General features: G+C 39.9%; 1 protein-coding gene across 1 annotated transcript in view; it reads left to right on the top strand.

Annotated features, from left to right (window-relative positions):
- CTBP2 (C-terminal binding protein 2) overlaps positions 1–18,634 on the top strand; it is a 178,250-nt gene that overhangs the window by 68,948 nt on the left and 90,668 nt on the right. The window contains exon 2 of the mRNA XM_024210656.3: positions 12,327–12,485. Within this exon, the coding sequence (XP_024066424.1) occupies positions 12,428–12,485 (58 nt within the window). The 5' untranslated portion in view covers positions 12,327–12,427. The remainder of the gene's footprint in view (positions 1–12,326; positions 12,486–18,634) is intronic.

Raw genomic sequence — 18,634 nt, 5'->3', positions numbered from 1 at the left:
TCTTTAAAAGCACTTCCTAGTGTTTGTCTTTGTAATTAATGAAAATAAAAACAATTAAAAATGTGAAGAGCTATAGAAGCTGATTTCATTTTTCAGTGTTGCAAAGATCTCTTTGAATGGGGCTTTTAAATTTGAGGTATATAATTTGCACTTGTTTGATATTAAAATAAACGTAAAAAAAATTAGCCTACTGGTCAGTCAGCATAGTTATATTGATGTGTTCCTTACTTGTGTTGCATATGTTGAAAAACATACTGAAGAAGGGAACTTTGTGATTGCCTAGCAGTAGGTTGTGCTCTGTAAGATATGTAGGTGATTTGGGTGCAGTTCCTGATCTTGGTCTTTCCCTCCCCGCCACCGCCACACTGGCAGAGTCTGGAGGTGTTGGGGAGGCAGTGCATGAACCTGCTTGAGGAGATTGTTCACTTAAGTTGCCTAAAAGATGACCTGCAAAGTGTTTTTTTTTTAATTTATTTAAATAGCCTATATTGCTTCATTAGGATGCATACAGGAGGGATGATGGGTATTTTTGTTTTCTTTAAAAGTATTTTCTTAACTGTTTTTTTCCCTTAGAAATATCAAATATATCAACTCGGCTGTTCCTTAGTTTTGCATGAGGACTTATTGAAGGTCTCTGAGAATATATACTGTTGGCTGAAGAGGATGTGCTGTTGAATTAGTAATGAAGAATTCCTTTCTCCAATGTTAGTTATTAATGTTGAATGGGCGTTAACAAAAAACAAAGCCCAGATATTTCTAAAAAATCCCTGCCCCATAGTTTTTCTTGGATCTTGTAATACTGTCAGCTCTCCAGTCATCATGAAGTCTTTTAGGCTAGACAGGACCTGAATTTCTAATGTGAAATATAAGCAGAAAAGAAACTTTAAAAATACAAAAACAACACTAAAACAAAAACTGTCTGGCTTTCTTTGTGCATACTAAAGAAGGAAAGAAAAAAGGAGGCACAAGCCAATTTATTTGTTTTCTTTTGCAGGTCACCTTTAACTGTGACCCTTTTTGCTGATTAAACAAACAGCTTTGATGCAATAGAAGAGATTAAGGATACTATCAGTGGGAGTTCAGGGTGTGTGAGGAATGAAGGATCAGGCCCTTTATTCTACCTTTGAAGCCGTACTATTTTAGCAGAGTCTTTATCTGGTTGTATAATGTTTTAAGATGTGGTCTGCGTCACTATGTAGCATGTTAAACAACAGATGTGCAGGCTGATATGAGTTATGGTACATTTTGCTCACTTATATAATAGCAAGTCACTTAAAACTGTTACATTTCTTGTGTGAAGGAATCCTACAGTATTCTGTTCTCCTCTATAGTTCGCTAAAGAGAGAGTAGCTCTTTATTTCTAATCAACAGGTGTTAAAATGGGAGTGTCTGTTATTACTAAAACATACTACTGATGTTTAACCTGCTGTATTTTTGCTTTCTCCATCAGACTGCAGGAACAGACTTACTACACTTTTTTCCCCAGTTTTTATCTTTGATCATAACAAAATAGCTTCCCCAGCCATTCCAGATTCAGCTTCAATCAATCACTTTCTGTTATACAGTGCCCCTTTTAATATTAAAGGGAATATGGCAGTAATGATTGACAGCACTGGAGAGCGAAGTCCTCTAAAGACAGAACAGTAACAGCATAGGCCATAGGCAATGTCAATGCATATGTCTTCCACATAGTCAATGCTGCTGTGCCTCATGGGACAACCTCCAGGGTTGAGAGTGGCCATATATCAAGTCAGTGTGATCAGACTGTTGGCAACAGTGCCAGTTCTGATAGTGACCTTCGTGGTGTGCACACGTGCCCACTAGAACCTGAACCCAGCAATTTCGGAAAGGGCACCAAACAGCCATTGGAAGAAGTCACTTGATCATTATGATTATGAGAAGAATTCAGACCAGTCACTTAGATGTGAAAGGCACATTACCTCCCACTGAGCCTTCTAGTCATTCCCACCGAATGCCCTTACTACCAAAAATCGCTGAGCACTTGGCAACATCAAAATTATGTTAAGTAATAAAAATATTATGTTTAATTAACTTTAGTTTTTCCTTAGCCAAGAATTCTGTCTCTTTAGTTTTTTGAGGGCAATGGTCTTTCACAGGCCAGAATTCTAGTGTGCCATGAGTCATGTACCAACAGTTAGGTATGCTACCAAAGTAGTGGCCATTTGATGACAAAGACCATTTTAGTCAATGGAAAGACCCCCGTTGACTTCGTCAGGCTGTAGATCAGGCTCCAAGTCAGCAAGGTAGCCAGCTGAAAGGTCATGGAGGGTGTTCAGTTCAATGGGTAAGATTTTCAAAAGTTCTTAAGGAAGTTAGGTGCCCAACTCCCATTGAAAATTATTATTATTTATTATGTATTTTTGTATTACCATAGCACCTGGGAGCCCTAACTCCCTTTGGTGCTTTAGAAAATCCACCCAATTAGTAAAGCTTTAAAATCCTTCAGGATCTGACTGCTCTGTTTAATGGAGTGGAGAATCAGGCCACAGATGTCCCCAATTTAGAATCCAAACTCAGGGCATGATCCTGCAAGCCTGAACACCACATGCATGAGAAGTTCTTTTTAACTCAATGGCGGTTCTCAAGTTAGTGAATTAGTCACATGTGCATTAGCTTGCAGGAGAGTATGAACATAGGAGTTGCCATATCGAACCAGACCTGTGGTACAGCCGATCTGTTATCCTGTCTTCAACAGCATGAGAGAGATCACATAGTGGACAGTAATGGAATAGGGGATGTTTCTTCCTAACCCTTGTCAGGTGGAGGTTCCACAGAGTATGAGGATCTATAGCCATTATACATTTTTGTTTATTTTGTATTCTTTCCTAATGGAAAAACTATAGTGGTTCTCATTATCCATATAAATATCTAATACCATTTTTGATTCTTGAAGATCTTATCAAATTTAGATAATAGAGGTTTTGTTTTTTTAGAACCATAGTTATAGTTCAGGTTAATGACAAGTCTGGTTTGGATCTGTGATGACACTAGGAAAAAAGATGTCTTTAACATCTTTAATTAACTCATGTAAGACAAGGCAGTTGTAGTTTTCACACATGTTGGTTGAGCTAAATTTGAGGTGGAGCCTTAGGTTTACCTTGACCAGGTAATGCATTAAAACAGTTGAAAGGTTTTGGAATAGATGAAGATGAAGGAAGGAAGGTATTATTAAAGTGAGTCTCTTAAAACCTCAATAAAAGATATGACAACTCAATGGCTACTGTAGTCAGTAAAAACATCTGCATTGCCATTATGATCATAAAATCCTTAGGGAGGAAGGACCTGGACTGTTGAACTTGTGCCCTCACAGTCTATGTGGTAATGACAAGTTCTTCTCCAGTTTGGTAATATGTAAAGAAGCTGACTCCAAAGAGTGACCACCATATACTAGAACAAGACAGATGTGTGATCATGGGACTTTGTTTCCTGTTCCTATTCTGGCTCTCTCCCTCTCTTCTTTATTATTGGTCTCTAGGTATTTATAAAACACCTGTCTGCATCTACAAAGATTAAAAATGCAGTGAGACAACAGCTCTCACCCATTTTTTTTCTTCTCATTTAAAAAAATTGAATGGCCAGGAAGTATTGATGGGTTCTTATGTCTAAATGTTTTTGGAAATCCAGCACTGGGGCACTACTGGAGTTTGAGTGGTGATGCCATTGGTGCTCATGTGACTGCCAGAGTTCATATCGCTCTGCTTTCTAGACCTGCTCTGATCAGGGCTAGATAAGATGTTGGTAAAGCAGTGCCAGTGCCCCAGCTGCGGAAGGGCTCTCACTCTTGCTGTCACTGGTTGAGCTGCATTGGTGGTAGATTACCAGTGGAGATTTTTTTTAAAGATCCCAGCTAGACACAGTATAAGGTCTTTTGGTTGCTTAGGTGCCCTATAAGGACTTTATCCATAAAATTGTCCTCATGGTGTTATACATTATAATAATTTTTGGTCAGTGAGCATGAGACAAGAACATCTTCAGATTCCTATTTCCTCTTCACTTTTAATGTTTAAATATAGTTATAAACTGAGGCAGGTCAAACATCCTCTCTGTGCAATCCCTTGTCATGGTTACCCCAGGATGGTAGGGACGACAGGATATGAAATGAGATAATTATCGCAAGAGATCTTTACAGGAAAATAGTGCATTGAGGAATGAAATTCTTTTATCAGACTTCACCAAGTCTTCTAAACGATGGGCATTCCTTACATATGAGAGACAGGACCGAGTTGAACTCCAGATTTGATTCTCTCATGGTCCTTCCAGACGTGGATTTGGGTGGAGTTGTTTACTCTTCAGCAACATTTGGCTTCAATACTTTCACATAAATGCACCCAGCATGGGCAAAAATTTAAAAAAGCTAAGTAGCATGCATTTCATTGTTTGGAAACATCCGTTTCTGTGACTTAGGGGAACAAAATACATCCTAAGACATCCAGCTTTTCTCTCATTTTCTGGCTCATGGACTGGGTGGTGTTTAATATGCAGTATTAAGAAGCTATTTAAATATTTTGCATCAGGGTTTTTGTGGTTTTTTCCCCCCCTTTAAAACATTGTGTTTAGGTAGATTCCCTTTAAACAAACAAATAAATAAATAAATAAATACTAGGCTATAATAATGTCCCAGTGTTTTCAAGGAAATTTACATTTTGAAAGACACTGTTGGAGACCAGCAAGGACATGCAATTACTATATGTAAATCATTTCACTTGTTTCCTAATCTTGCTGAAGACCAAGAACTACAGGGTTTTTTTTTTGTATACGTCTTCCTCTTTCTCGCGCTTTAAAATTTCATTGTATGGCAAGATTTATTTATGTTTTAACTGCTCTCCCTGATATTTTTAAGTCTTGCCCGCTTACAGTTATTTTATTTTTTGTAACGTTTAACCTTGTGATTATTTTGAGATTGAATTAGATGTAGAAATCATTAAGAGTAAATAGAAGTTTTGTGCTCAACTAGCTGTGTCCTGCACTCCAAAAATGGAAAAACCTTTTCTTAATTACAGTTTCATGTAAAGGTTGTGAAGTGACCTGCTTTTTTCTGTGCCTTTCACATCTGGTTTTCTCCAGCTTATTCATGCCTGCCAAATCCCACTCTGGGTGCTCTTGTCATATTTTTAATAGTCTCTTAAGTTGTGTTCTTATTGCTGCTTGGTATCCTCACAAACACTTGTCAAACACAAATGGACTGGTTAAAATGATTAGGAAAGGCCCCATTCATGGAAATTACATTAAGCTATGCTAGATGCCTGTGGTAGGGGTGATTATTATTTATCATTATTTTCCTTTGCAGAAAGCTTTCCTCCAGGGAATGATAGCGTCAATAGAGCTGGTCAGAGAAGCTTTGATGGTGCCACTTTCTGTCAGAAAATGCAGTTTAGTCAAAATCAAAACACTTTGCGAAATCATGTTGATTTCACCAAAATTTTATTTTGGAGGGAAAAAGTTCTCGGTTGGAACTCCCCATTTTGATACTCTTGGAACGAAACACTTCAATTTTTCCTTTCAAAATGACCTTTCATTTTGAAATTTTTAAAATTTCAAATATAACATTTTAACAAGGAAAAACATTTTTTCTGAGAATGAAATATTTTGATTGACTTGAAACAAATTGGGATGGGGATTTTCTTTTGCGGAGAATTTTGACATTTTGGGGTTCCTAATCAGAATGAAACCAAATTTTGAAATCCCAGTATCCTCCACAAAATAGAATTTGCATTCTCCATACAGCTCTAATAGTGAATGAGTGAATTTGTGTCGTTTCTAGACTATATATGGAGATTAAACCATGTGATATATGTCATCTTCTGCCTACAGTGGGAAGCAAGGATGGAAGAGGGTGGAGACTCTGGTTTGAATATGATGGGGGGGGGGAAGCAAGATGTAGATGTGCCTTTGATTGATAATGGGCCGAAGACATGGAAGATAATCTTTGTTTGGGTAGGTGGACTGTACCCTATATACTTGTTCATAAGCCGAATTTTTTTAGTAAAAAAGGGAAGCACCAGAGAAGGGCGTCGGCTTATGAACGGGTATAGAGAGGGAGAGGTGGGACACAGCCCTCACCCCGCAACAGAAGGAGCAAGGAGAGGCAGCACAGCCAGCAGAGACAGAAGGGAAGAGGTGGGGCCAGAGTCTCTCCGCTTCTGGCCACGCTGCTCTCCCTCCAGCCTCCGAAGCAGCTGCAGCTCCGGGGCTGGCAGGCTGCAGCCGTGCCGCTCGGCCCCGCTCCCCAGAGCAGGCTGCGGCTGTGCCACCTGGCCCAGCCCGCTGGAACATGCTGCGGCTGTGCCGCCCGGTCTGGCCCGCCGGAGCAGGTTGCGGCTGCGCTGCCCAGCCTGCCAGAGTAGCTCCAGCCAGGTCAGAGACATTCTCCCCTGGCCCTCCCCAGATAAGGTGAGAAGGGATGGGATTGGGAGAATATGGGGGTCCCAGTGGGGGGTGGTCACAGGGGTTACTCCCCTGACTCCCAGCTTCTCCACCCCCAAAAATTTCCCCACCAATTGCTGTCCTGGCCCGTCAGGGTAAGCAGATGGCAGGCCAGGACACTTTATTTACTTAGGTTTACCTCCGTACCTGCGGATGCTCGAGGTAAACAAACCATCTTGGCCCGCCAGCAGCTTATCCTCATGGCCCGGGAGCCAAAGTTTGCTCACCCCTGAATTATAGGGTTGGCTTATGAATGGGTTATAAAAATTTTCCATTTTTACTTATCCATCTTGGGGGGGTCGGCTTATAAATGAACCAGCTTATGATCCAGTATATACAGTATTTAGTGGGTGTATAGTGATTTGTGAGGGCTTGTAACTTGATGTACATGATGCAAATTTCCTCGATATACAAATATATAACTTTAGATTCTAACTGGTAATCTTAACATAACAAGTAACAAAGTTTTCTTCATATGTTCAGACACACGTGTTTCTATGCAGTTTATAATCTGAAAATATAATTGCCACGTGCAGTGCTGCTGAAAAGAGCAAAGACTTATAAATGGAGATTTGGACCCTATGAAGAGTGAAGCCATTGTGAATGAGAACTTTTATTGTCAGGATTTGTTTTAATATACAGCATGTAAAAGTGGAGCCTTGGTAATGAGAGTAAAGGAAGCCCCAGGGCCTGTTTTGATTGCACTGGTAACACTATAGACTTTATCAGAAGAAACATAAATACAACCTTGGTGAAAGTGTTTAGCTCCATGAAACTGTCACTACAAAGAAGAAACTATATGTTAATTGGGATCTCATAAATAACCCATAATTCATTAGGCGTCTTGACAGATTAAATAAACAGAAATATAAAAACATAAATTATAAAATAATTCCTCAAAAATCAGCACTAAACCTGCTCCTCAGGATGGTCCAGGTGGGGTGCTGTGCAACCAGCAAGGGGCATGACGTTGCCATCTGTGGAAGTTTGGCGGAAAAAGGAGATGAGAGAATGACGGGTCTGGTAGATTGTGTAACAGTAGTGCTATATGAACTTGGGATCTGAACTGTTATTTTACCCACCCCGTATGGTGCAGTCTTGCGATATTGCTTGGGAGATCTTCTCATAAAGAAGAACACAAGGGGTGCAAAGGAATCATTGTGCTTCATTCTTGCAACACGAGAAAAAATGCTGCTGATCTGAGAGTGGGGGAAGGCTCTGGGGGGCAATGTTTGGGAAAGGGTTATAAGAGATCAATGAGATCCTTAAAATCTGCAGTCGCTCTTTATAGACAATAGCGTCCATCCCACGTGATCTAGTTCACAATACATTACTCTCATGAGATCCACAAGTGACCCTCTCCTGCCACCCTCCCAGTGCAGCAAGAGCCCAACTCCAAACAGACTTTCTACTTGGACCTGCTGCCCAGCCAAATCTCCCTGGGAGTGGGGTGGGTATTAATTAAGTTAAAAGACGTGTATATCTTTTTAAATGCTGATAATGGAAATGCTATCTCTTTGTATGGCTTTATCTACATTAACACTCAGTTGATTTTTTTTAATATAACAAGCTCTTGACTTTAGGAAGCTTCTGTGTCTGGAATGGAAGTTTTGGTACTTTAGAATGTTTCATTAATTATTAATGTGAGTGGGAATCATGTTCTGTAGCATCCCTTACATTTAAAAAAAATCAATTAATTATTGCTATAAATCTCTGAGATTATGCTGCAGTCATATTGCTGGGAAATTGGCCATTAACTACCAGGAAATCGCCTATTTTCCATCAGTCAGAATTCAGTTGTACCAACACAACCCTTTTCTTTTTATAAATTAACTATCAATGTGATGCATAATTGATAACCATTTATAATAATAACAATAATCTCCATGAAATTGTCATCTTGGTATGCAGCAGATTTGTTAGAGCCTTTACCCCGCTCCCTCATTTTCACCCTAGCTTACTGCATTCGTTAACTATTAATAACCTGTGTTTTCTGGGAGATTGTTCTTGCACTGACCTTTTTTTTGGGGGGGAGGGGGATGTTGGAGATGAAGGGGTAATATACAAGATATATAACAGTACTTTGCAATTAATGCCATTTATATGAAGATCTCAAAGGGCTTTGCAAAGGTGGGTAAGTATTGTTATCCCCTTTTCACAGAAGGGGAAACAGATGCATAGAGAGGTTACGTATATTGCCCAAGGTCGTCAGCTGCTTGACATCACCCCTATGTTTTCTAATTCCCAGACCCCTATGTTTACCATGGTCCTTGTCACTTTGTATCATAAGACACCGTTACTTATAATTTTATGTATTGTGTTGTTAAACTTAGGTATTTCACATCCACAGTGTGCAACACTACCGACAATGGAATAGAGGGCTTTCCGTAGTACTTATTAGATGACAATAATTCCCTTTCTCTGTTGTATTGTGGTAACCTTGAATGAACGGTGCACAATTTGAGATTCTCTACATTTTTTTTTGTTTGACTGTTTTAACCGTTTATGGTGCTTTTCTTTAATTGTGCCCCCAAAAAGCTGAAATTTGGCAGCTCCATACTGATTACTCTTTGGGAAAAAGAACAGGAGTACTTGTGGCACCTTAGAAACTAACATTTATTTGAGCATAAGCTTTCGTGGGATACAGCCCACTTCATCAGATGAAATACCACCCTATACCGGAAACCTACTGACCGCTATACTTACCTACATGCCTCCAGCTTCAATCCAGGACACACCACACAATCCATTGTCTACAGCCAAGCTCTAAGATACAACCGCATTTGCTCCAATCCCTCAGACAGAGACAAGCACCTACAAGATCTCTATCAAGCATTCTTAAAACTACAATACCCACCTGTTGAAGTGAAAAAACAGATTGACAGAGCCAGAAGAGTACCTAGAAGTCACCTACCACAAGACAGGCCCAACAAAGAAAATAACAGAACGCCACTGGCCGTCACCTACTGCCCCCAACTAAAACCTCTCCAGCGCATCATCAAAGATCTACAACCTATCCTGAAAGATGATCCCTCACTCTCATAGATCTTGGGAGACAGTCCTGTCCTCGCTTACAGACAGCCCCCCTACCTGAAGCAAATACTCACCAGCAACCACACACCACAGAGCAAAAACACTAACCCAGGAACCTATCCTTGCAACAAAGCCTGATGCCAATTCTGTCCACATATCTATTCAAGTGACATCATCATAGGACCTAATCACATCAGCCACGCCATCAGGGGCTTGTTCACCTGCACATCTACCAAAGTGATATATGCCATCATGTGCCAGCAATGCCCCTCTGCCATGTACATTGGCCAAACCGGACAGTCTCTACGCAAAAGAATAAATGGACACAAATCTGATATCAGGAATCATAACATTCAAAAACCAGTAGGAGAACACTTCAACCTCTTTGGCCACTCAGTAACAGACTTAAAGATGGCAATTTTGCAACAGAAAAGCTTCAAAAAACAGACTCCAAGGAGAAACTGCTGAAGTTGAATTAATATGCAAATTAGACACCATCAATTTAGGCTAGAATAGAGACTGGGAATGGCTGAGCCATTACACACATTGAATCTGTTTCCCCATGTTGAGTATTCTCACACCTCTTGTCAAACTGTCTGTAATGGGCTATCTTGATTATCACTACAAACGTTTTTTCTCTTAATTAATTAGCCTCTTAGAGTTGGTAGGACAACTCCCACCTTTTCATGTTCTCTGTATATGTATATATATCTCCTCACTATATGTTCCATTCTATGCATCCGAAGAAGTGGGTTGTAGCCCACGAAAGCTTATGCTCAAATAAATGTGTTAGTCTCTAAGGTGCCACAAGTACTCCTGTTTTTTTGCGGATACAGACTAACACGGCTGCTACTCTGAAACCTGTCTTTGGGAAAGAGTTCCTCGCTGTAGTAGCCTTTTGCTACCAGTATGTGGCATTAAATCAATGTGCAGCTTTGCTACCCTCTACATCAGTGTTTCCCAAACTTGGGACGCCGCTTGTTTAGGGAAAGCCCCTGTCGGGCCGGGCCAGTTTGTTTACCTGCCCCGTCAGCAGGTCCAGCCGATCTCGGCTCCCACTGGCCGCTGTTCGCTGCTCCAGGCCAATGGGAGCTGCTGGAAGCAGCGGCCAGTACGTCCCTCGGCCCTGCGGATGGGGCAGGTAAACAAACCGGTCCGGCCCGCCAGGGACTTTCCCTACACAAGCAGCGTCCCAAGTTTGGGAAACACTGCTCTACTCAGTGCCTTTCCTCTGAGTTTCAGTGAAGTGCCCTGCAACTCCTTGTTTGATATAGCTCATGTGTCCCTGCAGCAACAAAGTAGGGAGGTTTGTTAAACTCACTAAGAATCCAGGGAAACCTAAAGTGGCTGTTCCAGAAGATATCTCCAGTGCCTACACTAGTGTGCTGTTGTGAGCTACTGTGATCAGATGGGGTACACCCACTTGCCTGTCTTTGTGGGTGTTGTCTAAGTGGCCCTGCGTCTTTGTCTCTTGAGCCAGACTCCTTCAAGTATATAGAATCTTTTGATTAGATTTGTATCTTTAAAGTAGCTCGTGATATAGTGTGTGACAGGTGGATCTTAATGGTATCTAAACCAAGAACTTGTTAGTGCTTCCATCATTGTGTGTATGTTCTCCCCACCCTCTCTCCATCTTCATTTCACCCACCAAAGATGACCTCGAATGAAAGATGTTGGCTTTGAACATCAGTTCCTTCACTAACAAAAACCTCTTCCTCACCTAAAAACTTGAACAGTAGAACCTCACCAGCTTGCTCTGATGACTGGAAGACCAAGTAGGTCCGCATAACACAAGTCAAGGATACTATATCAAAATCAAGCTCATGTTCATATACCTTCCCCCAGCACCCGAGGCAAGATGGGTTAACACTGAATTACTGGGAGTATAGCTTTACTTAGTAAAATTGTAATGCCTGTGGTAGACACTTACTGGAAATCAGATGTCAGCATGAGCTCTTTTCACTTATTTCCCAATTCATTTAACAATTAGGTGGTGCTTGCTCTGAAAAGCAAACTCATGTCCAAGGTTTATGATAGGACTGTTGCATTAAAGTGCCGGAATGGCACGTCTAGTCTCTATTCTGAGTGCAGACTGCTCAGATATGCATATTCAAGCACTAAACAAAACTTGTGCTCTATTTAAAAAAAAAAAGTGATGAGTAATATGCAAGTGTCTCTATTTGCCTGATTTTGTTAATTCCTTTGGAAAAGACTTGGGATCTTGTCCCTTTATAGAACACTTCTTATAAATTAGCCATATCTGCCAATTACTAGATTGCTTTATTTAATGAGACACCGATATGTGGTAGCCTTTAAAGGGTGTGTGTGTTGGAAATGTGACATCCAGCATCAAATGTGTAACGCTGGCCTTTTGAGTACAACTGAGAGAACAAACTACAATTACGGTTGGGCTGTGGGTAAAAAATTGTGGGTAACATATCCCTCTCTGTAGAGATAAAGAGCTAGAAGTTTCAGGAGTCCAATTCTAGTTCCAGTGACAACTATTTTACTGGAAATGAATTGAATAAGACTTGATATCCAAAGCGCATGTGTTCAAAGGAGATATCAGTAGAGCAAAAGTAACTTTTCTTTCGCTCTGTCTCTAATCTTTCAGAGCCTATGAATACAGTTTGGGTTTCTGAGGCTGAAATAAAACACAGAAAGCTTACATATAATATTTTAACAAGTACTGCCATGCTCTTGTACATTGTTGCTACTTGAGAACATGGGTAGACAGTATTCAGTTTGTAACTTTCATTTCAGAAAGTCCACAGTAATGTCAAGCATAGACTGTTGTCATCCTTTGCACCAAGGGTCCTAAATGTAAGGATTCTTTTTCCTTGTTTCAGGGTTTATAGTGCCGTTATGCACTCAGACTCCTGTGAATTTTCCTGAGTTTTGGAGGACTGCTTTGCTTTTTGAATCAGAAAGTTACAAAATACAGTAAAGAATGGCACTTGTGGATAAACACAAAGTCAAACGACAGCGATTGGACAGAATTTGTGAAGGTAAGACTGAGCATAATCCAATATTTCTAATGAAATCACATAGATTCTTCAAAAGAAAGTAGAATTGCTGAACTATGGTTAGCATTGGTTGTAAGTGAAACACCTGTTCCTGTTTTGAAAGTGACCTACAAATGATAAGACTTTGGCTTACTGGTCATCTCTTTTGCATTGCTTAGTAATTTATAGTGGAATGGCACTCTTATCTGTAGTCTAGATGTTGCCATATCAAGAGGTTGGCTCTACTTTGTATTTACATTGCTTTACAGTGACTGTGCTGCTTTGTTAAAAGTGCTGTCCTGTGAGCCCATGTGGAAGTTAATGATCTAAATCCCAAATGGAAATGAGTAGGGGGGTAGCTCTTCCCAGCGTTCCCTCACTAAGTCACACCAGTGCTGGTGCCCCAGACTATGTGAGAGAGATTGCTGGATGCAAAACAACTACCTCTCTTGTCCACACACTCATGGCAATGCCACGCTATCTAGCTTAGCATTTTGAACACATTTTGAGCAATGTCAGTTATGATAGGCACTCTGAAACCAGTTTATGGTTTAAATGGCAATTTAAACGACCGAGATTTTCTAGAGACACACTTACTCCTACATTCCTCAGGCTACAATAAATTCAGCTCTTCAGCAACATTGACAATTTCTATATGTGTTAACTGTATTTGTTGTTGAAATGTAACTGAATGTATCGGACAGAATATTAGACAAACAGTTTTTCCTTCATTAGCAAATGTGTGATGCCAAGACAAATTTGTTTGTAGATCCATTCTGTATTCATAGCATGTGTTTGGGTGCATTAGCCCAGGTAGGTTTTTCCTTTGCTTTTCTGCCTTTTGTTCAGTGTCACAACAGAATGACAGCCAGTAGTTAATGTATCTCTGCTGCAGCTTCAGATGGCATAAGCTACTTTTATTTACTTAGAAGAAAAGTCAAGTGGTGCCAGACAACCTCAGACTTTCCAATGTGCTCGCTGATACTTCTCTGATGAGAGCTGGCGGCCATCTCATAAAAATTTTACAAGCTGTAGCAAAAAAGGAACAAAGTGTCATTCAAGCAGCTGTAGCTTAAATCTTGTCAGCTGAGTGATTACCTATGTTTAAAGGGAGAATCTGTCCCGGTAGATGGTTTCAACTTTTATGAACAATGGCTTGTAGGGGCACACTTCAAAGTATTATGTTAGATGCTCCCAGGTAAAATTGTGCTCTTGGATGTGGGCACACAACTCCCACTGAAGTTTTATGATGCCAAGAAACACATGTTATAACAATTTTCAGCAGAACATATAAGACCCCTCAGATTGCACAACTGAAGGCAAAACTGAGTTCCTACATATTTTGCTCTAGTGGTTATGGACTGTGTTTTTCTTGATACAGCAGTAATTAAATACAACTCCTTTGCTATCATTTTAAGCTTGCCATGAATTATTTAACCATTAATTGAGTGGGGTGATCCTAGTGATCTCCTTGGATATACAATGCGTACATGAAACACACGTTGATACTGATATCTCTCAGGAAGCGGTATTATTCATCAGATAGGGCTGCATTTCAAGCTCAATGCAGAGAGCACGAAATTGAAAAATGAGTTCTTCATTTAATCATGTAATATAGAAAAATGTAAACGCCATTCCACCTGTCAGTTTAATTAACCCAATCAAAACTGGGTTAATCTGCCTTAACTCTGCTCCAGAGCATATTGCCTTTGTAATACGGGGAGTTGTGGGGGGAGGAAGGAAGGTGCTGACAGTGGCCGGAATACATGGCAGCAAAGAGTTACATATCTATCCATTTGAATGCCATAAACACTCAGGTGTAGTGTTCTATCTTATCTTAGAAAAATGACTTTGAACCTGACTTAAAAGACTTATATTGGCAGAGTTGGGATTTTCAAAAGCAGCCTTTCCAGTTTGATGTTTACTATCAGATCTGGTTGCTGAGTGAACAAGAAACTCAAAAGGATCATAGGACAAACCTGCTAACAGAACATTAGATGTGATTGAAGTTTAGATTATTTTCCTCTGAACAACTGATTTGAGCTTTTTGTTCTTTCTTGGCTAAAATCTTTTTTTAATCTGTAAAATAACTTTTGAAAAAAGCACATTTGCTGTTCACTAACTTCATTTGTGATTTGAATTAAGTTGATGGGATTTACTGTTGTACAGCTGCAGCATGTCGTGTTGTGTGTGACTCCCAAAATGTTTATAGGTAACAGGTTAGGATTGACTGTAATTACTATTGTAGAAATAATCCTGAAAAATAATTTTCCAGAGTCTTAGGCTAGATCTACACTTAAAACATTATGGCAGCATAGCTGCAGCTGTGCCACGATAGTGCCTCAGTGTAGACATGCACTACAGTGACCAGAGGACTTCTCCAGCGGCTGTAGTTAATCCACCTCCCCGAGAGGCGGTAGCTAGGTCAACAGAAGTAGTCCTGTCTACACCAGGGGTTAGGTTGGCTTAACTGCATCTCTCAGGGGAGTGGACTTTTCACACCCCCTGCCCAATATAGCTCAGTCAATCTAACTTTTCTGTGGAGACTAGCCCGTAGGGTTGTAGGATTATCATACACCACATTGGCTTTGCTGAAGGCTATTTTTTTGTTGAAAGATCTTATTGTGGTCAGGTTGGACTGGGGGGTAATAAATCCCTGAACACTGGCCATTCCAGCTGCTATGAAAGCATAAATTGAAAAAGCAGGCATTTTACTTTGCCTGGTTTTGTCTTGGTGTCTTTGAATATTATATGGAATTATTGGTGTAGGGGAGGCTACAGTAGCAGACAAATGAAGGAAGTGGGGCAGCTTCCACAGGAGACATTTAGAGAGACTAACACCAGAATATCCCATAGCTCAGTAGTTTGAGCATGCTCCTCAGATGTGGGAGACCAGTATTCAAATCTCTTCTCTACCTGGGTTTCCCACATCCTAGATGAGTGATCTAACCACTGGGCTAAAGGTTATAGGGAAGTTGCCACTGGCACCACCACCATCACCACCTCTATCGGTCACTTTGTGAATCTAGCCCTGTTGAAAAAATCCATTCTGGTCAGAGAAAACATGGAAGCTCATCAGAACAACTTCCTAGAGTTACGAGCAGTGCAGAAAGTGGTTCTCTCTACTTTAGTCTTACCTGCCCTGATGGATTTGGTTGCCATTCATGTGAAAACCAACACTAGGACTTCCATGGCATACTCACACTTCCAGGCAGGAGCAAGAAAATACAAGTTAAAATTCCTGAATGAAAAAAGGGGAAATTCTCTTGCTCCTGGGTCAGGAAGCTTTTTGTTTGTTTACAGTAGTGTCCATTGTGTGATAGCAAGACCTCATTAAGGACAACTTCTGCTCTGAGGAGCTCACAACATAAGGCGTTTAATGATTAAAACCTGCATTGGGACTAATAAACAGCCCGGAGGTCAACTAAATAGATGTTTTTGTTTGTTTGTTTACTGTTAAGAAATAAATTCCTGTTTATGTCAGGAAATTTTTATCACAAATGATCATTCAAAGAGAAACAATGCATTAGAGATTATATCAAGTATGGATACATTTACCAATACTGGGTAAAAATTACTCATTTAGAATAAATAAGGAAGTAGTCTATTAATAGATTTGAGTTGGCTTTGTTTCATGAGTATAATTCATTGTAGAGAGGTTTTTTTCTCCCTCCCCTATAAAACTATATTTGTTTTTGTTTTTGCCTCTCAAAAGACATAAAACCATCAGACTTTTTAGGAAGTAGCTTACCAAGTTTCTCCTTGGGGAAAGAGAGAGAAATTAATGGAGGCAAATAAAAAGTTTTGCAGATCCTCAGCTGTTAAACTTAGTCTATGTTGATTTACACCAACTGAGATTCTGGCAAACTCCCCTTAACATTTTGGTTAATGATTGGTTCCTCCTCATTTGCTGACCTGTTCCAGTATATCCATCTGAAGTTCACTGGTCTATACATTACATTACTTTCTAACTCACTCACATTTTTCACAAAGGCCTTTCCTTGAAGCTTATTACTCCTTGTGTTGTTGGTATCCATAATGAGGAACGTAGATTCCAGTAGTGCTGTGAAATATCTGTGTGGTGAAAAGGCATTGTGGACATTAACAAGGTGTCCAGGTTCTTGGGGGATCCCTGCAATCAGTGTATGTAGGGTCCAATGAAGTTTGTGGGTCTTCAGATACAACAAAAAAAAGTTGACATAAATCCTGTGCAGGGAGTTCACATGGATGAACAAAGTTCACGGCAACCACAGTGGGTTCATAAATGTAGGTCAAGCTAAGTCCTCTCACCATGTTGATTCAAACTTTCCCCATAGGTATAAATGAACATTTCTTGGCTTGTGAATAAGCTATTGTGCATGTTCCAAATGAGACAGATGTGCAGTCATTTTTACAGCATTAAGGAATGTGGTGGTGTTGGTTCTTGTTCAAGCCTCTATGTGTATTTTATGCACATTTGCTTACTTGTGTAAGCACCCAAGTTGTGGCACGGGGGAAAACTGCACGACAAAATTTAGAATGTGAGTTACGCATGAAACAAGCTGTACAAATAACTAAAAAAACAAAAAAAAGATCTTGTTGGTTTTCCTTGGTAAAGTGTAAGACAAATTAATTGAGCCCTAAGAGTATAGATAGGAATACTGGTGCAACTTGCATGAATTCCATGTGCAGCTTTTTTTGTATTGGATATCTAACTCAGCCTGCTATTGAAAGTAGAACAACTTTGCCCATGGTACTTTTGTTAGCTGCCCATAACTCAAAATAAAGATCTCTGTCTTCTGTCTTTACTTCTTAACCCACACCTGTTGTAGCTTTATATTTGTCTAATCTGCAATTTAGCCTTGTTGTTACTCCGTTTCCCCCAGTCTAAAAATCAAGACTCCATGTAACAAGTGTTATGGCCTCATGTCATTAGCACCTTTGGGTAGCCATTATCATTAACTACTTCTATACCATAGGCTTCATTTTCAGCTTTGATAATTTTTCCATTTATTCAGTTTATATATTAATAAGATAACATAGCAACTATGATTTTTCCACCTCTGTACTTCAGAATATGCAACCTGTAGTGTAGTCAGCAACCTATTCTATCAACTATCAATAAGTGGACTCATCTGAGGTGTACTATGTTAATTTTTCAGCTTCATGTCAGCCAGAGGCATATGTGCTTGAAAATGATCTATTCTCAATGACTGATTTGAACGATATATATCCTTATTCATCACTAACGCCTTGAACGTGATCACCCTGAATTTTGGGGAAGTTTGAATCTGGATCCAGAGTTTCAGGCTTGAGCCCATCTCTACAAAATATACCTGGTATTTTGAAAGAAGTTGGACATCTGGTCTCACTAGAGTAAAGTTGCAGGGAAACACATTATATAGCTTTCTTTTACAAGTATATTTTTCAGTACCCATGAACACAGGTAATATATGTAAGTGCTACAACAGTAATTTCTAGCACTGAGTATGAACTCTTGTTGCATTACACTTGAGTGGGGTTGCTTGTTAGTTTCCCACTGACACTTCAGTATAGACCGTTAGGTTAACAGTATTAATTTAATTAATTTTTTTAAGTCTCCAATATATCCTGTTCTTAGCTTAAAAAGAAAACTATCTATCTGTAGCTAACATGCCAAAACCTGCCCGATTTATGTGTGCACAAGACCAAAATTTCCATTGGTGTAGCGATTTGACTTCAGTAGAGTTATACTATGGATGAATTTGGCCCCCTATGTTAAAGTTAACTCCAAGAAGTTTAAAGAAGTATCCCATATAGCATGAAAACATTGGTTTCATCCAGTGCTTGGAAGACAGTTTTCTCACAAGAAGCAGCTTCTGACAGGGCTAGGTCCATTCCAGCAGTGCAGATGGAGATGTACTTCCAGTATCTTAGTAATTCCTCCTTGGCAATTACATTCCTCGAAACACTTTTATTAATTGACCAGATATCCTGGTTGTATTTTTTTTTTCCAGTGATCTCCCCCAAAGATTTATAGTCTTTAAAACAGGACTCCAAAGTGTCCTGTTTATGTACAGCAGCACACTTTCACTTCTCCAGCAGGAGGTGCTGCTGACATTTCTGGGAGGCCATTCTCCCTAGTCTCTGCTGGGAAGGAGGAGAGCAGAGAAGTGATAAAATGGAACTAAAAG

This window comes from Terrapene carolina, unplaced genomic scaffold (assembly GCF_002925995.2).
Source record: "Terrapene carolina triunguis isolate 2854851 unplaced genomic scaffold, T_m_triunguis-2.0 Scaffold95, whole genome shotgun sequence".
Taxonomy (NCBI): Eukaryota; Metazoa; Chordata; order Testudines; family Emydidae; genus Terrapene; species Terrapene triunguis.
The sequence above is the reverse complement of the archived record's forward strand: the minus strand, read 5'-3'. Positions and strand labels throughout refer to the sequence as shown.